This window comes from Manis javanica, chromosome 6 (assembly GCF_040802235.1).
Source record: "Manis javanica isolate MJ-LG chromosome 6, MJ_LKY, whole genome shotgun sequence".
In the NCBI taxonomy this organism is placed as follows: Eukaryota; Metazoa; Chordata; class Mammalia; order Pholidota; family Manidae; genus Manis; species Manis javanica.
In genome coordinates, this window is record NC_133161.1 from 26,387,631 (window position 1) to 26,410,497 (window position 22,867).

Here is a 22,867-nt window from a genome sequence, read left to right on the forward strand (position 1 = left end):
TATTGTGCCTATAGATTTTACACTATCTAGGCCTTAAACTGTCAAGAATAAATCCCAGTGGTTTTTACAGTTACCTCCCAAAAAAGAGATGGGATGCAGATACAGTCTGCATACCTGCTCTATGGCTTGTACATTGGGGGAGGGAGAGGAAGGTAGTTGGTGGAGGTAAATTTAATTCCCTGGATGATCTCGTGAAAGTCAGCCCAACATAATCACCAGGAAGGCTTTTTTAAACATAGATTGATGAGTCCTACCCCCAGCATTTCAGATTCAAGAAAAGGGCCTGAGAATCTGCATTTCTAGATTCTCAGGTGATGCCACTGCGGCTGGTCTGGGAAATTACATTTTGAGTACTACTAGCCGAGTACTTAGGGGCATCCAGTCTATTGGCATTTTGTTCTGGTTCTTGTTCTTACTCCAGTTCCCAATATACTCCTGGGTAGTGGGTTCCCTTCCAGAGTTGCTTCCCCAGACCAAGTCAAGCCTTGATTCACTGCTCTGGCAATCCCATCATGCTAAAAAATATTATTCCCAGAAATCCCTAATAATATGCCCAACATTTCTCCTCTCACATTGGGTCCCTGGGTCCCTGGGCTTGCTCAGGGAAAAATAAAAATCACTTATTGCTCTGGACTTGAGTTAGTTGCTGGGCCACCTAAGGTGAGAGGACATTTCTGTCTCTGGTTGTTAGCCACAACCCCTGTCCCTGCTCCCATTAGGTTGTGTGCAGATTTCTGTGTCTTGTATTTTCTCTCCAGGAGCTCTCAGAATACTATATGCATAGTTTTGTGTGGAAGAGTTCAGGCAAGACTCCAAGTTTTGTTGACTTGATTTCAGAGCATGTTTAACTATCTTTGTACACTATGAAAAATATTCACATTTTGTTCCTTGAATCAGAAGAGATCACCTTTATAGAAGATCACTTACATAGAAGAGATACAAATATACACTTAATATTGTATAGGTTCAATCAAGATGAATAAGAGATGACTCCAGCTCTTAGAAAAGCCTTCAGACTAATAGTGGAGGATACACACACTTAAAAAGTAATTATTTCCAAATGGAAAATCTGTGTATCACTGACTTTGACAACATATGATGATACATTAAAATGACACACTACAATTTTCTTTAATGATATCAAAGTATATGCTCTTACAGTACCAATCTATTCAACCATTATTAACTTTCCAAGGACAAATAACATAGCTAATGTGCAAGAAAAAAAAACATTGCTAATTCTTATTAAAGACAAAAAATGGTATAAAAAGAATCCTTACTTCCTGGAAACAAAGGTTTCCAATTTTTTAAATGTATGCATGTAATATAGTACACAAAATGCTATCAGTTTCATTAAATTGGAAAGCAAGTACTATTTATATTTAGTATTTTATGTTACTGCGTTGTCTTTAAAGAGACCTCCTCTCTGGTTATCTAGTGTTCAAAAGTTCCAACTGTCTGTTGCCATCCTCTCCCCAGCTGAATTAACTAGCTGCTGAGTACCTATAAATTACTCTTCCTATATGCTGGCCATTTCTGATTTCATGAATCTGCAGATCTCAAGCTCTTTTGCAAGTATGTGATGGCACAGGTATATGGTTTTTCTCTAACAGATGAATCCATGGGCAACTATGATTTCAAAGCACATAAAGAAGCAGGTGGCATAAGGAATCATTCTGGCAAGTGTGACAACAGAAATATTCAGCTCTTTGGAATCAAAGGGGAGTCTAGTTTCAAGTTCCCAGTGGTAGCAGTGGATTTATATATGGTGCCTGCGTCCAGAGAATATGACGGTGAGAGTTCACTGGAGGAGTTCCAGAGTGAAACCTGGGTGTGGTTTCTAGCTGCATCGAGAATAAGAGGTCTAACATTTGACCAATAGGCATTCCAGAAAGAGAAGAGAAAAACCGAGTGAAGAAAATTATGAGGAAGTAGCACAAGAAAACTTTCCAGTACTGAAGGACAAGAGTTTTTAAATAGAAGGACCTTTGGAATACCCAGTAAAATCAGTATAAAAAAACTCCACTATGGTACATCATTAAATTTCAGAATTCCATTAGTCACACACAAAGGATTAGAATCAGATAAAATCATATTTCAACAGCAATGTTGAAAATTAGAAGTCAGTGGAACACTTTTCAAGTTCTGAAACTGATTTTGAATCTGAAATTATATACCCTGTTAAACTATCAGCAGAAAGTGAGATTAGAGTAAGACATTATCTGATATACAATGTCTCAAAAATTTTACTTCTACATATTTTTTCAAGAGAAGCCACTGATGGATACACACTACCAAAACAAGGGAATAAACCAAGATAGATAAACATAGGATTCAGGAAACAGAGGACCTGTCATAGAAAGAAGTGAAGGTGGCACAAGGAATCCCACAGAAAAGCCAAGTAGTCAATAGTCTAGAACACAGGATGGCAGAGGGCCCTAGGAAAGAGGTCTCTGATAAAACAAACAAAAAACAATGTAAGCACATCTAATAGATTACTGATACATTTGATTATAAGGAAAATAGTATAAGGAGGCATTCTGTCATTGTTAAAGAATATGGAAGAAATAAAAAAATTATAAGAAAATTCAAGGAAATCATTGAGGGGAAAAAAACCCAACCAAGTTACGGCACTACAAGAACGTAAATATAGTCATTGTGCAATACTTTACTCATCAGAGACTAATTTATCTTATTCTGTTCTGTGTGATTATGATTTAAATACAAATTGTGCTGTAACTATAATGGGGATGAAAAATGGGGAGGGCTGTGGTAGTTTGAGAGAGAGAAAAATCTTCACCATTTATAATAGGAAGTCAATAGATAATGCTTTAAATTGATCAATAAATATATTGAAGCTTAGCATATTATTTAGAAATACATGGAAATACCAGAAGAAACAGTTCAAAGTAGATATCTCTGGGGAGAGCACATGTGGATAAAGAAGGAAGCATAAAGCTTCTCTTTTTCCTGTTATAAGTCTTATAGCACTATTTCATAATTATGTGAATGTATCACTTTTATGCAACAAAATAAGTTTTAAGCAGTCATATGCATTTTGCAATATATACAAATATCAAGTCATTATGTTGTACATCTGAAACTAATATAATGTTGTATGCTAATTATATCTCAATAAAAAAAGTACATAAATCTAGATTTTCAACTCTGAAATAGAAAAAAGAACTAGTAAAAAACCTAAAGTAGAAGAGTAGTAAAAATAAATACACAAATTATTGAAATAGAAATAACAAATAAATTTGATCAACAGACACAACAACAAAAGAAGTTACATGGTAAAGGAGACCATATCCTTCACCCCAACACTTTCAATGATGTAATCAGGTATGCATGGCATCTTCAAATCATCACAGGTATCTAAGCCACCTACTCACCCATAATGTAGATTGACCTTGACACACATTACAATAAAGAACCATTGTTTTTCCCCTTCTATCTGGAATAGTTAAACTGAAAGCCATGGAATATTCATTAAAGTTAAAGAGCAAAACAACAGTAAGCAGCATCCTGGGAACTATAACATACTTAGCGTTTCAAATAATTTCTTGATTAAAGATCTGTATTAAGCATCTGGAGACTTGGCCATTATAGAGGTAGTAACTCACTGGTAATTCACTAGCATGAATAAGAGTTCAATTTAACATTAACATCAATGAGAAATCAGAATGGGTTGTAAATAAGCTATCTATTCCTTAAAAAGTAAGTCGCAGAGAGGCAAAATTTCTTTATTTTTTTATTATTATTTATTTTTTTAATTAAGGTATTGATATATACTTTTATGAAGGTTTCACATGAAAAAACAATGTGGTTACTACGTTCACCCATGTTATCATGTTGCCCCCATACACGATTGCAGTCACTGCCAAACAGTATAGTAAGATGCCACAGAGTCACTATTTGCCTTCTCTGTGCTACACTGCCTTCCCCCTGATCCCCCCCACACCATGTGTGCCAGTCATAATACCCCTCAATCCCCTTCTCCCTCCTTCCCCACCTGCCCTTCCCCACCCCTCCCCCTTGGCAACCGCTAGTCTCTTCTTGGAGTCTGTGAGTCTGTTGCTGTTTTGCTCCTTCAGTTTTGCTTCATTGTTATACCCAACAAATGACGGAAATCATTTTGTACTTGTCTTTCTCCACCTGGCTTATTTCACTGAGCATAATATCCTCCAGCTCCATTCATGTTGTTGCAAATGGTAGGATTTGTTTCTTCTTATGACTGAATAGTATTCCATTGTGTATATGTAGCACATCTTCTTTACCCATTGATCTACTGATGGACACTTAGGTTGCTTCCATATCTTGGCTATTGTAAACAGCACTGCAAAAAACATAGGGGTGCATATGTCTTTTTGAATCTGATAAATTACATTCTTTGGGTAAATTCCTAGGAGTGGAATTCCCGGGTCAAATGGTATTTCTATTTTTAGTTTTTTGAGGAACTTCCATACTGCTTTCCACAATGGTTGAACTAATTTACATTCCCACCAGCAGTGTAGGAGGGTACCCCTTTCTCCACATCCTCCACATTGCCAACATTTCGATACTGGCCTTCCTAACTGGTCTGGGTTGATAATTTCATTGTGGTTTTTATTTGCATTTCCCTGATAATTAGTGATGTGGGGCATCTGTTCATGTGTCTGTTGGCCATCTGAATTTCTTCTTTGGAGAATAGTCTGTTCATATCCTCTGCCCATTTTTTAAATAGGGTTATTTGCTTTTTGGGTGTTGAGGCATGTGAGTTCTTTATGTATTTTGAATGTTAACCCCTTGTTGGATATGTCATTTACAAATATATTCTCCCATACTGTAGGATGCCTTTTTGTTCTGTTGATGGTGTCCTTTGCTGTACAGAAGCTTTTTGGTTTGATGTAGTCCCATTTGTTAATTTTTGCTTCTGTTTGCCTTGCTCGAGGAGATGCATTCAGAAAATAGTTGCTCATGTTTATATTCAGGAGATTTTTGGCTATGTTTTCTTCTTAGAGTTTTATGGTTTCATGACTTACATTCAGGTCTTTGATCCATTTTGAGTTTACTTTTGTGTATGGGGACAGACAATAATCCAGTTTCATTCTCTTGCATGTAGCTGTCCAGTTTGAGGCAAAATGACTTTAAAAGGGAGGAAGGGGAAACCATTTGCTATCTTACTTTTTAAGATTTTAGTTGATGAAAAACAAAACATTCAACATTTAATGTGGGAGAACAGGAACCAGGACAAATTCTCTTAAATATTGCTATATAGAACATTTACATAAATATGTGCAGAGATATTTTACAAAGTGAACATTTTAAATCCATGGCACTTGGAGGCTGCATGGAAAAAGTGACATTCATCACCCGACAGTAACCAAGTTTGCTGTTGTTCTGTCTTTGTAACTTCATTCTGCCATTGTAAAACAGCTTGTCAGTACTAGTGATTAAGGTTACAATGCCTGCTGAATGCCATAGATCCCTGTGTGCAGCTACCTCTACATTGCCCTACAATGAAGGGTGCCACTACATTTTAAATTATTAACATTAGGGAACAGGGTGTTTCAGAGGACTTAACAGTATATAACCAATGTTATTTGTAAAGATGAAAAGAGGACTAACAAAGGACCAGGACAGGAGAAATGTTCAAGGTACAATAATAACAGCAGGGAATGCATCTGAAATATGCCCTTATTTCCATGAATAAGCTACCCTAATGTTTTCTGTTAAAATGAGGATTTTACCTTGAAGAATCATAGCAAAAAAAAGAATAAAGGTCTAGCATAGATTCTAATTGAGTCAAGGAGAATCAAATGGAAGAAATTAAACGTAAGAATTGCCTTAATTTTAGTTATACATGGACATTTCAACAAAACATAATGTCTTTTATATGCATGTGAAGATAAAATCCCAACACTTGTCTTGACCTAACTTCCAAACCTCGAGGTACTTCGCTGCAGGAATATAGAAATCCTTCTGATTACCTGGATCAAATCCAATCTCTCAAACTGGGTAAAAAGAATTTGAGATAAGAAATAACTTGCCAACGGAGAGAAAGATGTCTTGTGTTCAGCCAAATAGAGGATATGTTATCAAAAAAGGAAGAAGGGACTCACTAAAACTTTTGAGACAAATAAAGCTGGCACTGCTTGACCTCAGGATGAACATGGAAAAAGCAAAGGGGAAACCCCAAATATTGCTTGTTCACATGTTTGTAAGACTAAGGAAGTCATACTTCTAATGTAATGTTCATGCTTACATTTTCCACATTTTAAGAACAAGGAGTTGGAAAAAGCCCAGAAAAAAGCAAACATAATGAAGTGGCAGAACATAAGAACTTAAATTTTTACTTTGTGGACAAAATACTATACTTAAAAATTTGACAAGTTGAAGAATGGCTTGGGCTTGAGAAAAAAAGTCTATGGTAGTTATGATTTTTCCATCTTCATTTAAGAATAAAGAATAAGAATAGAAAATTACACTTAGATAAGGTATTGAAAACTTCTTGCAAGAAGAAAAGCAATTAAAACAGTAAATAGTCTAGGCTAAGAAGAGGCTGTGAAATGATGGGAACCCAATAGTTCTCTGTGAGGGATAGATTCTTCAGCTCATGGGTGCTGTCCATTCCCTTACACTTCCATAATTCTCTTCACAGCCTTCTTCCGTATCTTTCTCTATCTTCAAAACAGCTTAATAGTCTACAATTTGTAGTTGAATTCGGGGCTATAAGAAATTCTAGTAACAAAGAAGTCATGCCCCACATCTATTTAGAGAATTAGGTAGAATTCTAGCTATGAAGGATAGTTGTCCAAGTATCAGGTTTAGATAAAACAAAGGTAAAAATACACATTTCAACTCAATTCTTGATCCCTCGGCTTAGGGAAGGCAGAACAGACCATAGAAAAGGATCATCAATGAGAGACAAATAATATTTGAGCAAGTACTATGGAGCAGGTACTTTACATATCTTGTTATATTGGTATCTTGGTAAATTTCCCAACTTTGAAGTAGGTTTAATTATCTTTACTTATACTGTATCTTTATTAAATAGAAATTATTTTCATCTTACAAATGAGAAAACTGAGATTCAGAGAAGCAACTTGTCCAAAGTCCATGAGGTTCTAAGTATCAGAATGAGAACTCCCATTTAGGCCTATCTGAAGCCTGTACTTTTACTATCCTGGTTCACAGGTTTGACATTATTAGGGCTTTAATTTCTATCACTTCTCACAAATTTGTGGTGCTTTCCACCGTCATTGTGATTTTAATTGGAACCTCACTTTCGATATGAGACAAAATGATTTAGCTTCTGAGCTTATTAGCTTTCTAATTCATAAGCAACTCCAGGTTTACATTTTTACTATTGCCTTTCTAAACTTTATAAAAGTTTGCTTGCTTTTTTAAATCACTTGTCTCCCTAACATTATTAATCAAGTTTAATTTTGAAGTATGTTTTACGTGAGGACTCTCACGATTTATGTGATCTAATTTTCCTTTGTAGACTTATTTTGACTTAGCTAATTTCATTAAGGCCAGTTTTAATTTTAAATTTTTACAGTATTTTCAAAGTGTATTATCAATCTGTTTAGTACATCTGAGACTTGTACTGGAAGCTATGAGAGAAGTTAGTATCAAAAGTTTTACCAGAAAAATTTGGCATAGGATGGATGTCTCAAGTTTAATATAACTTGTTTTTCTAAATTTAATAATTAGCAAACATGATGGTAAAGTTTATGCAATAAATGTTTTAATTCATAAAATGGAATAATCCGATGCTTATTCTATAATTCACCGCAGGGGATATTATTTATCATTTCCATATTCCAAAACTTCATTTTACAACAGTTCTTTAGTATTTAATTTACTGAACAAAGGGGGGTTATCTTATGTAACTTTAAATATTCTGAAGCATACAAATTAAAAATTCCTGAGAGTTACTTTCAAGGATTAAACCAGGTAACATATTTTTCCGTGTGACATCTCAAAATGGACTCATTCATTTTGCATAAAAAGAAAATACGTCCTTTGGGGTTTACGAGAAACATGAGAAGGAGGAAAAAAGGGGAGTATTTCCCAGTTCACAGGACGGGGGTAAAATGTGTTCAGGGTTGTTCAGAAAAAAAGCTTAAATTTAAATGTTACAAATGTGTTTATTTCAAGTGACAAGCCAGGAGGAATCTTTTCTAAGTACGTTTTTTTTTTGAATGTCCATGGGCAAGGTACCTCTTCCACAAAGCTGGGAGAGGCCTGTTGTTCCTCCATTCCCATTGTTGAAGTTTGGACAAAGTTTGAGAAACCCCAGGCACCTGCGGCTCTGCCCAAGCGCATCGAGGAGCACGCGGAGCGCGTCACTTCTTCCCGGTTTCCCGTCTCCAGATTCCAGACCTTTTTGGCCTGTGGCCTGAACGACCACCGTCCGCGCCCCAGAAATGAGAGCTCTTCTGGGGAGCGGTCTTTGGTGTCCCTGACGCTCCGCAAAGGTGTGCGTCCGCAGACGAGGCGGGCGGCGTTTCGGCCGCGGACACCGGCCTCCGCTACTTCCAGGCAGCTTCCGCTGGGCCCGGCCACCCGAGGGACGTGCCCAGAGGCCGCAGCCCCGAGGCGACCCCGCCGCCCGCGCCGCGACCAGACGGGGGCGGGGCTTCGGGCCGGCGCGGCGAGTGCGGCCGCGGCGTGGGGGGCGGGGCTCCTCCCGGGGCCCAAGCCCGCAGCCGCGCGTTTCCGGCGCGCTCCCCCGCGCCCTGCGCCCTGTGGGCTCGCCCGCCCCCGCTGCCATGTTGGATCGTGCGGCCGCCGCCGTGGGAGGGGTGGAGGAGGAGTTGGGAGTTTAGCGCAGTCGCCGGACTGCGGGGACAGCGACCATCGGCGGGAGCCTGGCCGGGCGGCAGCGGGGAGCGTTCTTTTCTCTGCGCGGCGCGCCGTGGGCTTCTCCTTCCCGTGGCCGTCGCCTCCTCCCCGCGCCGGAGGAGCTGCGAGATGCTGCGCCTCTGACTGCCCTCCCCCCGCCCCTGTCACCGCGAGGGGGAACGAGCGATCTCCCGCTTGCCGCAGGAGACGGCCCGGACTCCCGGCGCCGCCGGCGACACCATGAGTTCCGGCCAGCAGCAGCCGCCGCCGCCGCGGAGGGTCACCAACGTGGGGTCCCTGCTGCTCACCCCGCAGGAGAACGAGGCCCTCTTCAGCTTCCTTGGCAAGAAATGTGTGGTCAGTGGCCGAGATCCGCGTCGCCACCCCCGACGTTAGCTCTGGGCCCGGGCTTGAGGGCCGGAAAGAGGGAGTGGGGAAGGAGGAGGGAGTGCGCGGGAGGGTCCGGCTGCCGGCCAGGCCTCCTGCCGGCCCCGCTCCCTGGGCGCGGGCCGTGCGGGTCGGGATAGCCGGACGCCGCCTCTCGGAGCTGCCTGGGACCGGGGAGTGTCGCCTCGGCAGGCCTGCCCTGGAGTGCTTGGCCGGACCCGGATCCGCGCCCTTGCTGCTGGTTGAAACTTCGCTCTCAGGCCAGAGGGAATTTTTCTTGCGCGAAGATGCTTGATTTTAGAAACCGGACCCCTGTACTGGCCCTCACTTCACATACCTTTTGATCTAAGCCGGGGGTACTTTCTTTCACAATGCCAGAGGTTTCAGCAGTGGGGGTAGGCCATTGAATGAAGCCCAAATATGAATGAAGCAGACCATAAGGTGTTTTTGTAACCTCCTTTGAGGATCTCAGGAGGGAAAGAAGTCCAGTGCATCGTTTCAGAACGAAGGCAGGAAATGCTACAGTTCCCCATCGCAGAGAAACACGGTTTATTTCTTAAGGAATCTCGCTGAGGCCTGGTTTCTACTCCTCCCCAGATTTTTTTTTCTTTTTCTTTGCATTGATGGAAGGGGGTGCCGCTCTCCCCACAACCATGCGCATCGGAAGCACAATCTCTAGTAGTTTTTGGGCTTTGGGGGCCTGAGAATGATTTTTAGGTTGGTGCTGTGCGGCCTGTTCCAACCCCAGATGGCCAGTTGGGAGCGAGCAGCTCTGCTGTGGGAAGGAGAATGTGTGTTGTTGACGGAAGCATTCATTACATTGGCTGCTGGCACTTCTGGGGGTGGGGAGCTTCTGCTTTGTGGTGTAGGCCTTGTCAGGCTGCATCTTGGCGGTGGCCGGCTTGAAGTGTGGCTGAGTTCGCTGAAACTCCGGGTCCCTTTCTCACCTCTGCTTGTTAGCACCTGCAGAGTGTGTGCCACTGGAACCCAGGAAATACCTACAGAAACAGTCCACAGATTAGTACCATTTTACAGATTTTCTCAGTAGTGTTAAATATGTCAAACCAGCCACACCTGCCTGTTTAAGAGATTAGGATTAGACAGTTTCTGGAAAGTTACTGGATTAATTGTTAACTTTATGGGAGTCTACCCTTTGTATCCTATGCCATCCAGTTGGAGATTGATTCAGTCATCATTACATTCAGTTCAGATGTGTTTCATATTTCAGAAGTTAGACCTCAAAGAACATACTTTGAGTTTACTGATTAGAAAAATGAAATAAAAGGGGTGGCTTAAAATCAGAAAGAATTTTAAAGATAATAAAAGTCCTTCCCCTTCACTTTTTTAGCAAATGAGAAAACTGAGCAGTGAGCCCCAAAGTCTGTCAGTCCCTTAGTTTTGTAAACAGAATTCTAAACCAGGATTCCTGAAGCCTAGTCCTTTTTTCGTTACACTACATCATGTTGTTTTAGAAGGGTTTTTTTCTTGTCACTTTCTTACTTAGATTTCTAAAAGTGGTGTTAAAGGAATAATCACTTTATTTTCCTCCAAAAACGGGTAGAATTAAAGTGTAAGATTCTTAAAACAGCAGTAATTTTTGCATATTTTCATTTTAGGAAATTCTCCAGTACTTTGAATGATACATTATCTACAAATGAATAAAAATTAAAATTCTGCTGGCTTATTAATTATATATGCTATGCAATCTGTGTCAGAAAGGAAGTAGTTTTACTGTTTTCCATACCAGACAGATTAACCTTAGGAAGGATATTCCATTTACTCACATGTATACTGACTAATTGTTCTGTGCTTGCCTATAATATTTACTGATTTCAAAAAATGACAGATGCAGAATACTGTGATATAGTGTTGCTTACTGCTTTTAGTATTCAGTGCTCAACATCTTTGTCATTTATTATTAATCAACTTTACCTTTTGAATTTCTGTCATTTAAAACCACACTGTTATAAATGACCTGTTCTTGTGGTATGAAATTGTTGCTAAAATTAACTTTAATACTTGACATCTTCAGCAAGTAGAAAGTACAGTAAGAATGATATTTTAATTTTTTGGAACAATATTTTTTCCCCTTTACTGATTATGCAGTTTTTTGTAGTTTAAAATAAATACATTGTCTCATAAAAAATATCCAACAGTAACATGCACAGGTCATTTAGACCAAATTTGTTAGAGAAGAAGTATGTTCAGAACTCTTCAGAATTCAAGAAATGAAACAAGTAGTTATAGTCCCAGCTCTCAAGGAGCTGCATTCCTTCTTTCGCTCAACAAATATGTACTGGGTAACTAAATGTTGAGGTCACAATCAGGGTTGATACCTGCCCTCAGGGAGCTCACTGTGTCTAAAAAGGGAAACAAATGTGTGAACTGATGAGTAAGTCAGTACTTCAGAGTGACCTGTGATGTGTAAGAGGCTGCATGTCACAATGAAAATTTCTTGGGTTTGTAGTCAGCAGACTGGAGTTCAAACTCATATTTTCTTAAGCCATTAAGCTCCCTCCCTGTCCTTGAATTGGTTTTCTTATCTCTAAAATAGGATACTATTCCATGGAGTGGTTTTGTGGACTATATGTAAAAATATGAATGCTACTGTTTATTATGAAGGTTTAGGGAATTAAAGGAGAGGGTGGTGGGAGAGATGAGTAAAAGCTTTTTAGAATGAGTGGTACCTAAATATTTAAGATTCATAAGTACCCCCCTGATTAATGAGCAATGTGAAACAGCTCAAAAAGTTAGGGAACCTACTAGTAGTTTGTTAAGGCACAAAGAAGGTTTCTGCTTGGGTTCTCAAATTTAGGTATGTGATGGAATCATTGGGGAGATACAAATGCATGTATCTAGGTTGAATTCCTGGATAATTTTCATATATAGTGGGTCTGAGGTGGAACTTGAGTATTTCCATTTTTAGCAAGCTTAAAAGAAGACTTTAGTGTACATCACAGTTTGAGAACCACTGCAGAAGTCCACTGTTTGTGATAAAGTAATTCTGAAACACTTTGGAAATGAAATATAATAGGTTTTCCTTCAAACTTTGGTGTCAGTTTTGTGAGTTAAGGGTAAATTAAGTTAAAACAAGTTCTTTCAAGCTTGTCTCTGACCTCTTAAGATATCAATATGTATTTCATAGATGTAAGAGAAAGAGACTGCTAAGGAAGTATTTTACTAGTTTAGTGGGGAACCTGGAGATCAGATTTGACATTTATATAGTTTGGGAGGAAGGTGAAGGCACTATAGAGGATGGATTGAGATTTGCAAGAGTGGAGATAAAGATCAGATAGGTGTCTACAGTAGTCTCTGTGAAATATGATGAGGGCCTGAATTAAGGCAGTGCTGGTGGGAATTCAGGGACATTTAAGACTACACTAGGATTTCATCCCCCTTAGATACAGGGGTTGAGGAAAGGGAATTGAGATAAAGTCAGGTATAACATACATACATGCAGAAACATACATACCTCACTAGATGGAAATACAACTGTTATTTACACTCTAGGTCAGGTCTTGTTTCTATTTTCTTTCATGTAGAGTGATACTTAAGCCGTTTTTATTAACCAGTCTTCATTTCCTTGAATTCCTCTATGTTTGTTTTAACTTGCTTATATTCTTCAGTTTTTTTCTCATCCTGTATATAATTCTGGGAAGTTAGACCTTATTCCCATATAGTCTTTATAATTTTTAGAACATTGAGCATACAGATCACTGAATAATAATTGAATAATTGTAATTTCTAGCTTGTTCCTTCATTTAGCATGTCTCATTGCTTGATCAGGTTGTTAAAAACCTTCTTTCTAGTGCAGATTTTATCTGGACTTAAGTCTTCATTTATTAGGAGAGCAAAGTGGTTTTAGTCTGCCACTAAATTAATATATAGGTAGGTGGTCCAGTAGCTGTCCAACAGTTATTTTGTTTCTCTTGTTTAATACTTGAATAGATTTAGAGGAAGAGCTGTAGGGATCACTATCTTAATGAAGGCCTGGTAAGGCAGTACTGGTGGGAAATTAGGGCTGGGAATGTATTTCATGTGGAAGGAGAAAAAAGGTTGAAATTGACAGGATCTGGAATGTACAAAAATGAGAAGGCAGTCTTGTATATAGGAAAAAGGTGTATACAAAAGTATGTGTCATACAAGTGGACATAAGCGCGGGAGGAGATTTAGAAGAAAATAGTAGATCTGAGTTATAAATCCTGTTTCTTATTCTTCTATCATATAGACAAATTTCTTAACCAGTACGAGCCTTAGTGTCTAGATTTGTAAAATGGGCTTAGTCAAGGCTTTCAGAGAATAATGCTATATTCTGGGAGTTTGGAGGAGTATGTGATTAATGCCATGCACAACTTGGTTTAGATTTCCTGTTACTGGCAGGGAGGTTTTCAAGTAACATTTTGAAGTCTGTATTTGTTTTGATTTAGGTAAATTCTAACAATTTTGTTTTAAAGTCAGTTTTTTATTGAGTATGTAAATTAAGAGTTAAGCAGCAACTGGAACAAGTCTCTTTGGGGAGTTTCTGGGCAGCCTTTGGTTGCAGACCAAAGAGGAAAAAGGAATATTACAGTTCCTGGATTTTAGTCCGTGTTTTGCCACCAGTTAGATATGAATGTGAGCAAGAATGTCCACCTTCCTGAATCTCAGTTTCCTAATATGAAAATGAGGGGTTGAACAGGATAATGCAACTTTCCAGCTTTAATATTCTATCACCAACTATTCTAGATGCCAGAGACTCTGTAACAAGAAACAGCCCTTTGATTAATCTTGGCATATGTATTTTGCACAATGGGAGCAAAGATAGTATATATCTAAGTGAAAGGTAGGTAATCTCAAATCATTTCTTTGCTAGTAACTCATCTTTTTTAGCATCACAATTTGATAGATATTTCACTATTAAAAGGTATGTTAGCAATAGAATGATCAGCTCTTAACTAATTTTGAATTATTATTCCTTATAATTATAATTTTTGGCTTATTAAAAGTATTATATCTTTTAATTATCACAGTTATTTTTAATAATTTATCTTAACCAATTCCATCTAGAACCTTATTTCTTATATGAAATTGTATTGGCTGTATGATAGTTGGGTGTTACATTTTACTGCTTATTTTCTAAGGTAACAAAAAGTTCTTAAGTTTTTAGTTTGTGTTAGACTCAATAGTTATAGTGAACTGACTTGGCCATTTTGGAGACTGTGTTACAATAGTTTAAGACACCAGGTAAGAGTTGGATTTCGTTTTAAATTACTCTGCCTAGGATTCATCCCTTTGATACAATAGATAAGAACCCAGCATTATTAATAGAGTTCACTTATACCAAAAGATTCTGCAAGCAAAACAAGCTCATACATTCTTTATCACAGTATATAACATGTAATGGTAATTGTGAATATAATTCTTACTGGTGTATGACTGAATAATCTAGTATCTTTAAGTATTATTTAATAATTAGGAGATATTTCTCATAGTATATTCGTAAATAAAGTGTAACAAAAACATATCCAGTTTTAATTTCTTGTATCTATATCAGTATTCTTAGAAGTAGTAAAGAATCACACCACTATATCAATATAGGAGAGTGAAATTAGAAACATGAGCTTTACTTTAGAGTTAATGTGTTGTAGAACAATTGTGACCCTTTTTACAAGAGACCAAATAATTAGGTAATGTTGAGCAAATCCAGAGAAGCCCCCTTTAGTAAACAGAATCAAATGAAAGATTAGTAGTAACTTCATATTTTGATTACTGGGTTAGTGGACTTTAATTGTTCCTCAGTATCCTTGGCCCCTGGGTTCCTGTGCCATAGTGATTTTTGTAACTTATTTATAACTTAACCTGAAGATTTGCTATAAGAATCTGTCTCTGTAAAAGAAGTACTTATTAGGTAAGAGATAAATTGAAACAAAAGGGAAATACAACATCCAGGAATATAAAATGCTGTAAAAATGATATGAGGAGATCAAAATTATCATGAGCCCAAGTATACAGTAACCTTAGGACAATGAAATGTTTTTTAAGTTTCATTTTATTATTTATTTGTTTATTTTCATTTTAAATTTGAACTTTTATATTAGATTTGGAGAAGCTAAAACTAGTAATTTTAAGTATTAAAATAGAGGTAAAGTTGTTCATTATCATACTTTTGGTTCCAGATAAGAAAAATTATCTGAAATCTTCCCTTCATTATGGTGAGTACTTTTGTTGCCATTAAAATATTACTGGATGCCTAAATACCTGAGAAATTTTCGTAGGACCTAATTTATTTGTTTGCATTGCATAGAGGTCATCAGAGGCCCAAGTGATTTTTTCTGTTTGTATTAAAGAAATATCGTCATCACCAAGTACTGAGGACTGACTGAGTCCTAACACCCTCCCAGTATATCTTGGAATACATGGAAGGGGTAAGGAAGATCCAGTCCTTATCCCTCAGTTGTTTATTATGTAGTTGGGGAAGACAAAAGTCATGCACAAAAAGATGTTTTACAAATCAGCATAAACAAAGGTTTTAATAATTGGAGAGGTACATGAAACTGTGGGATTTGATACATTGTCGGCCTTGAACTTGAGGACTCTAAGTGGCCTATAGAATTTGTGTCAGAAGCAAGGAAGTGGCTCAGTTGAAGTATAGGGAAATTTGCTGAGCAAGTTAAGAGTAGGAAGTTTGCATGGGGTGTTTGGAAATATTGAATAGACTGGGTTGGCTAGAATTGAGAATTATATTTGCTTGAGGAGATAGTGAACAATAAATTTGAAGGGTAAATTGAAGCCAGATTTTAGAAGACCTTGAATTTCAGTCTTAGGGTTTGAGCTTTAGTCCCTAAGTAGAAAGGAGTCACAAAGATGTTTGATTCAAAAAGTATCAAGAAAGGAAAGATCTAGAGATGGGGAAAACTGGAAATTACTGTTCATAATGAGAAAGTTTGGTAAACACTCTCATTATCAGCTGACCTGGCTTGACTAAAGAACCTGAATTGTAACAGACTAAAACAAAAGAAGATTATGAGGAATAATAATAAATCCATGGTCTTTGTGCTGAGGGCAGATACCACCTATCACTCAGAGCATTTTCCTACTGCTCCAGATGTGGATCTCTGATACTTAGCATATCCCTATAGGCAGCCACTACCAGTCAGTCCAAGTTCACATAGATGGAATCTAGTTGCTGTGCCAAAGCTATATTCTAGAAACATTGTGAAGAAACCATTGGCAATGTCTAGTAGGCTCTGTGAATTCCAGATGACAACAGAACCTACTGGTAGAAATGGCTTGATGGTAGAAATTGTAGGACTAGAGCTTTTGGAATCCTTTCAGTGTTGATTATTGAGGCCTTGAGAGTGGAATTAGATGTTTGGTGTCAGTGCAGTTCATGATTACAAGAGGGAGGCAGTGTAGCCCATATTTGACTTGGCCAGCATTTGAGAAGGATGATTTTCAATGATAAGCTGAAGGGGGAGAAAGATGTTATCTTTAATTTACCAGAAAAATGGTATTATATGTAGTGTTCTGTAAGTTAACCTTTTTACTTATATTACTGTATCTTTCATATATTTCCATGTCCATTTATATCTATTGCTTACTTTTTATTCCTGCATCCTGTATTTTAAGACTTTCTTGTAACTTACTAACCTTTATTTAAGGGTGTATTAGTTTCCTAGTACTGTCATAACAAAGTACCGCAAACTGGGTGGTTTAAAAAATAGATTTATTCTTTCACACTTTTGGAGGCTTGAAGTTTGAAATTAAGGTGTCAGCAAGATTGGTTGCTTATGGTGACAAAGAGAGCACATCTATCCCATGCCTCTTTCCTGACTTGTGGAGTTTACTGGCAATCCTTGATGTTCCTTGGTTTATAGATTTGTGACTCTACCCTCTACCCGTGTAATCACATGGTGCTGTCTAGTTGACTGTCCTGCATCTTCTCCTCCTGTAAGGGCACCAGTCATTGGATTAGTGTCAACCCTAATGACCTCATCTTCATGTGTTTCCATTTGCTAAGACTCTCTTTCCAAATGAGGTTACATTCACAGATACAGGGATTAGGACTACACTGTATCTTTGGGGGAGACCCAGTGTAATCCACAACAATGGGTATATTTATTTTCCAAGTTTATGCCTTTAGAAAGTACGATAGTGAACGTTCAAATGCATATTCCTTCTCTAAAGTATTTTCCAAGAAATAAAGTCAGAGTGCATTGGCATTAAAAATATTAATAGGTACTGCTGAACTGTCTTCCTGAATTAAACAACTGTTACCAAACTCTATATACTATTCTCAACACTAAGATTTAAAATACTTTTTTGATTTTGACAGTTTCAGCTGGTCAAAAATCTCATTGTCTGGTATGTAGTTTCTAGTGAAGTTAAACATCTTTTCAAGTCAGTTGGTCATTTATCTTTCTTCTGTGAATTGCCAATTATCTTTAGACCATTTTTCTGTTGGGTTATTTGTTATTTCTTAGTGACTTGAAGAACTCCTTAGGGATAGTAGTTGTATTATACATTACAGTATTTTTTGGCATTTTGTCATTATCTTTTGGCAGAAGTACTTTCTGTGTTTTTGGTCATTGCATAGGTTTTAAATTTTTGTGTAGTTAAATAATTTTTCTCTTATATCAAGTTTTTATTTAATACTGTCCTAGTTCAGAACTATAAAAATTTTTACTCACATTTTCCTAGTCCTTTTTGGTTTTATTGTGAACATGTTATCTTTGATCTTTCTGGAAGTGACTTTGGAAAACAAATGTAGTAAAATCCAGCTTTATATTTTTACAAATGGCTAGTTTCTTAATACCAATTATTGAGCAATTTATTTTCTTCCACCTATTTGAAATGCTACCTTTCTAATTTACTTAATTACCAGATGTACTTGGATCCATTTCTGCATTCTCTTCTATCTATTTCATTTGTTTTGCCAGTATAGTTTTTCATTAGTTACCTTTATAATGATGATTCAGTTTGATTAGTGTTAAGTCCCTCATTACTCTCCTTTTCAATATTTTCAGGCTGTTTTTATGTACTTTTCCAACACCTTATCTCCCACTCCTGTCCCCCACCAAATATTTGCTTCAGTTTGGAATAGCATTGGACTTTTAGGTTAATTTAGGAAGACTTGACATATTGAAGCTTCCTGCTGGATAGTAAGTTTTTTATAAACTATTCAAGTCATAGTTCCTTCTGTAGTTTTATAGTTCTCTTACATTATTATATGCGTACATACAGTACACTATACAGATTTAAAAGTTAAAATATCCCTTAACCCCTTCCATCCCCTAATACAATTAGGCTCTGTAGAAAGTTCTTTATAATGGTTTGCTTTAACTCCTATCCTTTTTAAATGCATGTGTATGTATGTATATGTATGTCTGCATTTTACCTTAAAGGAGTCATATTCTGTGCAGTTCATATGAGGTACATATGAATCCATATTGTGTTTTTTTAAACAATTTTATTATGAAAACTTTTAAACATATGCCAAGTAAATTAGCATAATAAACTTTATGCCATCTTCACCAAACTTTCATGGATATCAACTAATGGCCAGTATTTGCTTTATAATCCCTATCTATTTTCCCTTTCCTGTATTATTTTTAAGAAAATCCCAAACGTCATATAATTTTTTTTTCTCATCAGTTTGGCTAGAAGTTTATTTTACTGAGTTTTCTATAAAAAAAACCCAGGTTTAATTAATTTTTATAGTTCTTGTTTTCTATTGTATTGATTTCTGCCAGTCTTTATTATTTCTGCTTACTTTGGGTTTAGTTTTCTTTTTCTAGTTTTTCTTAAGATGCTAACTAGTGAGGTAATTGATTTGAGACCTTTTTTCATTTTCTAATATAGGTATTTAGTGCTATACATTTCCTCCTTTAGTGACATCCTACATATTGGATTATTGGATATGTTGTATTTTCATGTCCATTGGATTTAAATTACTTCCTAATTTTCCTTTTCATGTCTTTGACCCACAGGTTTTTTTAGAAGTATGAAATTTAGCTACCAAGTATGTAGGGATCTTTCAGATGTCTCTCTGTTACTGATTTCTAACTTTATTCCATTATTCTTGGGAAATGTGAAACCTTTTAATGGACAGTGTTTTATATAAAGCCCAGAATGTGGTCTAAATTGTTCCACGTACACTTGAAATAATATGGATTCCACTGTTGGGTGAAGTGTTCAGCAAATGTTAATTATCAAGTTGGCCAATAATGTAGTTTAAATTCTTTATCCTTACTGATTTTCTGTCTACTTGCTCTATCAATTATTAAAAGAGGAGTTTTGAATCCTTCCACTGTAATTATGAATTTGTTTCTCCTTGCAGTTCTATCAGTTTTGCTTTATTTGTTTTGAACCTCTTTATTAGGTGCATAAACAAAATTGTTATGTCCTCTTGAAGAATTGACCATCATGAAATGTTCCCCTTTGTTCTGAATATACTTTGCTCTGAAATCTGCTTTGATATTAATATAGCTACTGACGCTTTCTTTTGATTGGTGATACAGTCTTTTTTGCATTCTTTTACTTTTATCTTTTGTGTCTTTATACTTAAAGTAGGTCTCTTCTGGGCAGCACATAATGTCACTAATATTTTGTCTAATGGCAAATCTGCCATTAATACATTCCAGACATTGGTTTTTCGTCTTAGATGTTGTAGTTTTCATCTCTAGATGCTTAATTTGGATTGTTTAAAAAATATATTCTATATTTCTACTTAACATGTTTAGTCTTTGCTATAGCTTAATATATGGAACACAGATATGGTAACTGTTTTAATGTCCTTGTCTACTAATTCTATTATCTGTGTCAGTTTCTTTCAATGTAGTCTTCACTGTGGGTCATATTTTTCTGCTTTTTAACATGCTTGGTAATTTTTGACTAGATGCCAGATGTGAAATTTATCCTGACTATTAAACCAGTACTTTGAGTTTTTAGTGGTAGAGTGTTATTTTTTATTTTCTATCGAAATCTTCTGCAATTGCTAATTGCTGTATTTTAAGAGCAGCCTGCTCTACCCACACTTTTAGTTGGAATAATAACTAGTTACGTATATCTGAAGATACTGGTTTATTTTTTTAAATTTCTCATCATTGAAAAACAATTTCAATGTATATTCAAGTAGTACCTTTCTTCTTTGCTACTGTTTCCTCAATTATATGATTACTCGTTTCAAATTCTCATTAAAATGTGTTTGAAGTGTGTTGCTTTTTCAATATAGTTAACCACCTTGGATTTCTTTCTTTCTTTTTTTAAATTAGTACACTATTTTAGACAGGAGTTTCAGGTTTACAGAAGAATTGTGCAGAAAGAATTGTACAGGGTTTACCTATACCCTGTCTCCCTCCCTTTACCCCCAGTTTCTCCGATTATTAATGTCTTATGTTACTGTGATACATTTATTAAAAGAACCAATATTGATACATTATTTTTAACGAAAGTCCATAGTTTACACTAGCTTTAACTCCTTTTACAGATCTGTAAGTTGTGGTTTACACAAATGTATGTCATGGGCCATCATTTTACAGTGTCCACAGAATAATTTCACTGCCCTATACTCCACTGTTTATCCCTTTCCTCTCCTGCTGTGTTAACTCTGTGATACACTGATTATTTTCCTTTCTCTATAGTTTTGCTTTTTACAGAATGTCATGTAGTTGGAGTCATGCAGTATATAGTATTTACAGACTTATCTTTCACTTAGCACTATATATTTAAGATTCCTCCATACCTTTTTGTAGCTTGATAGCTTGTTTCTTTTTATCATTGAATAATATTGTATGGATGTACCATGGTTTGTTTAGCCATTCACCTATTGAAAGAACTCTTGATTGCTTCCAATTTTGGCAGATAGAGTAAAGCTGCTATAAACATTCATGTGCTGGTTTTTGTGTGGATATAAGTTTTCTGTTCATTTGGAGAAATACCAAGGAACATGATTGCTGCATCATATGGTAAGCCTGTGTTTAGCTTTGTAAGAAACTGCTAAACTGTCTTCTGTAGTGGCTGTTGCATTTTGCATTCCCACCAGTGATATTTAAATGAGTTTCTGTTATTGTACATACTTATCAGCATTTGGTGTTACCATTGTTTTGGATGTTAGTTATTCTAATAGATATATAGTCAACCTCAGTTGTTTTAATTTGCAATTCCTAATGCTATACTATGATGTTGATCATCTGCATATCTTCTTTGGTGAGTTGTCCAGATCCCTTGATGAAGTTTTAGTTGGTTGGTGGTTTCTTATTGTTGAGTTTTAAGATTTCTTTGTCTAATTTGGGTACATGTTTTTTATCATGTATGTGTTTTGTACATTTCTGTCCCAGTCCATGGCTTTTCATTCTTTAATTGGCATGTTTTTGCAGAACAGAAGCTTTTAATTTTAATGAAGTCCTACTTAATCATTTTTCATATATGGATTGCACTTCATCATTTTTCATATATGGATTGTACTCTTGGTGTTATTTCTAGAAAGTCATTGTCACACCAAAGGTCACCTGTGTTTTCTCCTGTGTTACCTTACAAAAGTTCTGTTTCTTTTTGATGTTTAGATCAGTGATGAATTTTGTGCTAATTTTTGCGAAAGGTGTAAGATTAGTGTCAAGCTTGATTTTTTTTTTTTTTTTTTGTATTTGGATGTCTAATACTTCACCATTTTCAAAAAGATTATCTTTCTTCATGGGATTGTCTTTGCTCCTTTGTCTGAGATCAGTTGAATATATTTGTGAGGTTTACTTCTGGGCTTTCTAGTCTGTTTTTACACCAGTACCACACTGCTTGGATTACTGTAGCTTAGCAAATCTTGAGGTTTGATAGTGTCAGCCTTCTGATGTTCTTTTTCATCGATGTAGTGTTGGCTGTTCTGGGTCTTCTGCCTTTCCATACAAATTTTAGAGTAAGTTTGTTTATATCCACAAATAACTTTGTTGGGATACTGTTGAATCTGTAGATCCAGTTGGAAAAAATTGATACTGTAACAATATTGAATTTTCCTATCTGTGAATATGAAATAACCTCTATATTTATATTTTCTTTGATTTCTTTTATCTGAATTTTATGGTCATATAGATCTTGTACATAATGTATGTTTTAGATTTTGCCTAAATATTTCTTTCCCTTTTTTTATTCTAATGTGAAGGTGTTATTTTTAAATTTTAAATTATATTTGTTCATTGCTTGTATGTAGGAAAGCAGTTGACTTTTTACATTAACCTGTATCCTATAACCTTGCTATACTTATTATTAGTTCCAGGAATGTTTTTGTTTGTTTCCTTTGGGATTTTCTACATAGATACTCATGTCACCTGCAAACAAAGCCAGTTTTATTTTTTCCTTCACAGTCTGTATACCTCTTCTTCCTTGTCTTGTCTTACTGCATTAGCTAGGATGTCCAGTATGGAGTTGAGTAGGAAGGGTGAGAGGGGATTCTTTACTTCGTTCCTCATTTTAAGGGGGAAAACATCTAGTCTTCACCATTAAATGTGATGTTAGCTGTAGGGTTTTGTAGTTGTAGTTCTTCACATTCCCGTCTGTTCTTCGTTTGCTGAGTTTTTTTTGTAATGAATGAGTGGTAGATTTTGTCAGTGCTTTTTCTGCATCTATTAGATGATCATAAGGTTTTTTTTCTTCTATAGCCTGTTGATATGATGGATTA

At 36.6% G+C, this 22,867-nt stretch overlaps 1 protein-coding gene across 4 annotated transcripts in view; it reads left to right on the forward strand.

Annotated features, from left to right (window-relative positions):
• Positions 1–8,799: 8,799 nt before the first annotated feature.
• Positions 8,800–22,867, forward strand: part of WASL (WASP like actin nucleation promoting factor) — a 67,978-nt gene continuing 53,910 nt past the window's right edge. Inside the window, exons 1-3 of one of the 4 annotated variants that reach the window (XM_073238496.1) lie at positions 8,931–9,192; positions 15,378–15,413; positions 15,549–15,626. In XM_073238496.1, coding sequence (XP_073094597.1) covers positions 15,618–15,626 — 9 coding nt within the window. In that variant the 5' untranslated portion in view covers positions 8,931–9,192; positions 15,378–15,413; positions 15,549–15,617. Of the gene's footprint in view, positions 9,193–15,377; positions 15,414–15,548; positions 15,627–22,867 lie in introns of all 4 variants that reach the window. The other 3 variants (XM_073238497.1, XM_073238495.1, XM_037023444.2) reach the window with 3 other exon arrangements.